The sequence below is a fragment of the Dunckerocampus dactyliophorus genome, chromosome 10 (assembly GCF_027744805.1).
Source record: "Dunckerocampus dactyliophorus isolate RoL2022-P2 chromosome 10, RoL_Ddac_1.1, whole genome shotgun sequence".
Classification (NCBI taxonomy): domain Eukaryota; kingdom Metazoa; phylum Chordata; class Actinopteri; order Syngnathiformes; family Syngnathidae; genus Dunckerocampus; species Dunckerocampus dactyliophorus.
In genome coordinates this window covers 22,072,166-22,076,952 of record NC_072828.1, presented here as the reverse complement: position 1 = coordinate 22,076,952, position 4,787 = coordinate 22,072,166, and the positions used below count along the sequence as shown (strand labels likewise).

The 4,787-nt window shown below is 43.1% G+C and overlaps 1 protein-coding gene across 1 annotated transcript; it reads right to left on the bottom strand.

Annotated features, from left to right (window-relative positions):
- Nucleotides 1–2,531: 2,531 nt before the first annotated feature.
- Nucleotides 2,532–4,234, bottom strand: foxd3 (forkhead box D3). The gene has a single exon (XM_054789897.1). The coding sequence runs from the start codon at nt 4,026–4,028 to the stop codon at nt 2,880–2,882; it is 1,149 nt and encodes a 382-aa protein (XP_054645872.1). The 5' UTR covers nt 4,029–4,234; the 3' UTR covers nt 2,532–2,879.
- Between the last annotated feature and the right edge of the window lie 553 nt (nt 4,235–4,787).

The window sequence follows — 4,787 nt, the reverse complement described above, 5'->3', positions numbered from 1 at the left end:
TAAAGAAAACAAGTGTGTCAAATAAAACCAAGTAGCATCACAGCAGTATTTCAAGTAAATTAAAAATACAAAAACAAGATGCATCACAGAAGTATTTCAAGTAAAATCAAATAAATTACCTACTTTTTAATTTGGTCGTCAGATCCCACCTCGTTTACAGCAGCCTGCATATACAGTACTCCTTTTTTATCTCTGTGTTGCTGAATGATCCGCCTTTGTTCGTAGTTGTCTTTCAAATTTTTGCATTTCTGTGTGCGTCTACCCAAACCGAGCGGGATGGACTGTGTTAAAGTTGTGAAGTTCTTTGTATTCCTTCGAAACAGCGTTTACAACATTACAAAGTAAACACATCGGCTTCCCTGCTGCATTTTCAGTGAATGCATATTTTGTTGTCCAGTCGCTCTTAAAAGTCAAATTTTCAGTTTCTGCTTTTCTATTTTTTAGTTGATAGCCGTCTTCTTCTACTTCTGCGTCATTGTAACGCATACGCCTCACCATCGCCCCCTGCAGAGCGTAAGTAGTACTGTATGAATTAACTACACTAAATGGTTTACATGATTGGGTGATGTTTGACAGGCCAAACAGGAGCTTTAGCGGCCGGATGTTGTCCGCGGACCGCCCATTGAGGGCCTAGGCACTAGCCCAAGAGACCGGTTAATGAATTCATTATCATTATTTATGATTAATATTATGTGTTGTTGTCATACTCTGAAAACCTGCAAGGCCAGTAGACAGTCATGTCAGAAGTGTGGGAACGGCACGCCAGGCTTTTGTCCACCTGTGCAACAGCAAGTGCAGCTGCATGGCTCAATATAGAGCACGGCTGAGAATGTTTGCTCTTCAAATGAGCATGTTCATCCAGTCAGCAGTTTGCATTTTGGTCAAAATATTGAGGTAAATATTTTATATAGAGCTTGATATAAAAAAACAAGCAGCATGCAATTCAGATACAGATTAATATAATGAGTTTTAGATTATTTTGTGGAAAAGTGGTTCAACTTCCTCTTAATTAGATAATGACATGTCCTGAAATATACTGATAGAAATATAGGCCTCAGTATAGTGCAGTGATTCCCAACCATTGTGCCGTGGCACCGGTGTGTTCCGATTACATTTAATTTGCCCAAAAATGATTATCTATTTATTGCAAATAATGTATCTTGGTTCATTTATTTATGGAAGCGACATATAGAGACAGGCAGACCAATTAAATGCCTGCACTAAACAGTGGCTTAGCATCCTGATGCTTGTTGTTGTATCACAAAGAGAATGACATAACAACATTACATATGAGTGAAACTGCAACAACTGGGCTCTGTAGTCCACTAGGTGGATTTGTTCCACTGAAGGAATCTGGATTTTACATTCCTCACTTCTTCAATGACGAATGCAAATATGAGAAGTGATTCACCAACTCACAGCCTTGTTGACCACATGCAAGTTGGCCTTCCAGCAATTTCATGCATGCTTTCCTCCTTTTATGAATCCCCAATGAGATTAAAATGGTGTAGTGTCACTGCACACTGAAATGTCTCTTCTATAACCATTACACCGAGATTTATATATATATATATATATATGAATAAATATTTTTTTAAAATTGGTATCAAAACTATCAAGGTATAATTGAATGTTACATTACATTATTACGCTTTTTTTAACCTGTTTGAATTTTAAAATATTATCATTATTATTTTGTATTGCTTTCTTTGTTTATTTCATTATTTGTATTACAAGCACACGAGTGTGACACTGGAGAGGAGTTTGCATCATCGTCACCTTCTTGGGTGTCTGACTGAACTGAACTTTCTCTTTCCCATGGGGATCGGATAAATATAGAGTGCACACACACACACACACACACACACACACACACACACACACGCACACACACAACATTTGCTGTTTGTGTAAAAGTGATTAGCCAGACACAACTGCGAAACTGTTGAAACGGTGATCTTGACGGAAGCCGAGCCGCCGGATCTGCTGCAAAACGATAGCAGCAATGGTGTAAAATTTAAAAGGTCTCCGTTCAGCCGGCAATATAAATAAAAATAGCTAAAGTCGGTGCAAGAATATAAAGTAGTCAACACACAACACACGGGATTCATTTCTGATGTCTGATTATATCGGTTAATACCAAGATGAAGACTGCTTCGTTATTGCAGTGCATTGTGTAAATTATCAGCACGTGTTTCCAATTTCATACAATTACTTATTTATATCTGTTACATTCATTTACATTTTAAAAAAATGTAACTCAGAAGTACACTACTATTATTTTTGTACATGATTTGGCATATTTTAAAAATAAATCCAATATTACCTGCCTTTTTACACGGTCTTCAGTTAATATGAGGTACAATTAGTACATGATTTTCATAATGAAAAATTCCACCAATTGAATTTGTAATGCTTCCTTTTGTGATATCAAGTCATTTTTACTAAATGGGAAAATAGAGGGGGAAAAAATAAAAATAGATTTGAATTCTTTCTGATTTATTTACAAATAAAGCCAGTGTACACCACAATATAGCTACGTATACATATACTTGATATTTTATTTTATAATAAACAGATTATTTCAGAGCTTTTTGTGTCTCGTACGAAAGGGAAGCAAAAAAATATCCACATCCTTGCTTCCAGTACAAAAAAATGTAAACTAATGACATAACGGAAAAAGACAGAACAAGTAAAATAATCGGTTTAAAAAAACAAATATTTACAAATATTACCTGTACAGAAATATTTCCTTTTTCATTTTTCTCAGATTCTTTACATAGTTACATAAAGTCCAGTGCTGCCTATTGGGCTGTGAGATTCACACGTCCCCTGTAATAGTGTGTCAATATAAAAATAGTTTTTCACTTCACGGTAAGTCACTGTGAGGGCCATTTGGAGACTGTTCCCGCCGTGGCTGAGGGTAAAACATGTCCAGAAAGAATACTGGAAGGTACACTGAGGATCGGGGCGATGGCGGCGGAGGTCCGGGTCAGAGAGAGGGACTGGGCGCTCAGCAGGGCCGACTGAACGGTCACTGGAGGCCGCAGGAAGGCCTGAGCTGCGCCTGGCGTGGAAGACGATGCGCTGGAGACCCCGATAATGTTCTCTATGCTGAAGGAGGGCCTGTTGGACGGTTCGGACTTGATCATGGACGCCGTGCTCAGGCTGTTGAGCTGAAGCTGCAGACCCGGGCTGAGCTGAGAGTTGAACGCTTTGCGGTTCAGCTCCGCCGAGGGCAGGAGAGGGACACCCGGGGGCAGCATGGGTCCAACAGGGGGGATGTACGGGTATTGCAATGCCGCCGGGTGGGAATATGCAGCCGGGTGGATGCCGTAGTGTCTCCCGTAGGGACCACTGAGACTGTACGCCCCGAAACTTTGCATCATGAGGGCAGTCTGGTCCCTCAGCACGTCCGGCTGAACCCTCTTGAACCTTTTCCTCCTCCTGAGAAAGCTGCCATTGTCGAACATGTCCTCTGAAGCCGGGTCCAGGGTCCAGTAGTTACCCTTTCCGGGGTTCCCGGGTTCCCGGGGTATCTTGACGAAGCAGTCGTTGAGAGACAAGTTGTGGCGGATGGAGTTCTGCCACGCTGGGAACTTCTCCCGGTAGTACGGGAAGCGGTTGCTGATGAACTCACAGATGCCGCTGAGCGTGAGCTTCTTCTGGGGGCTTTGGAGGATGGCCATGGTGATGAGGGCGATGTAGGAGTACGGCGGCTTCACCAGACTATTTTTAGGCTTTTGGAGTGAACCTCCAGACGCGGCGGCCTGGTCGTGACCCTCTCCCTTACCTTCCCCGGAGCTCTCGCAGCACGGGCTACCACCGCCGGACCTCATCTCCTCTTTGTCCACCTCAATCTCATCTTCGTCGTGCAGGATGTCCACTCCGGGGCTGTCGCAGTCGCTGTCCCGCTCCATGCACTCATCGTCCCCCTCGCCCACCACGTCGATGTCCACGTCTTCGGCTGTGAGTACTGTTTGGCCGGACATGTCGCTGGCTCTTTCGCTGCCTCCAGACAGGGTCATCTCACGGCTTACTTACACTTCTTCTCTTCAAAAAAAAAAAAGGTAGAGGAGCCAAAACAAGCGATGGTGTGATGGAGGCACACACACACACCGAGAGTGTCTGTCAAGAGATCGGATGTCTCTGCAAAAAGAAACTTCTTGCTCAACTTGTGTGGAAGATGTGGCGACTTGTGGCTCGCAGCGTCCCTCGCTTATTTCCTGCCACACTTTGGAGCGCCGAGTGGGGATGTCACATGCTTTTAAAGGTCGGAGCTTTTAAAAGGGACTCTCTGATAGATTACCCCCCACCACCTCCACCACCAGTATGAGATGAGCGCCAGCCACGTGGTGTGGTGACGACATACGCCCCCCTTTCTTCCTCCCCGCAGCCTGCTGTTAAACCATGCAAACTTGGAGTTGTTTCATGGATTTGTCAACAATGGGACATCAGCAGTCGCTGCTTTCCGCTCATTTCTGCGTCTGTCCGTCATAGACCATTTAACGGCACGTGAGGAGGAGGAAGAGGATGAGGAAGAAGAGGCTTGCATGATTGACCAATCTGATGCGCATTAACGCCGCCGCGCGAAACAATGCATATACATTTAATTTGTGCAAATGTGCGGAAAGCTGCAGAATGCAATCGACGACAGTTAAGTCTGGATTCCTGATTTTATTATTCTTATTCTTATTCTTATTCTTCTTCTTATTATTATTAAATATTGTTCTTTTATTCATAACTATTATGTTTGCATGCTTTAAAAATGTTTATTCCGGGCATAC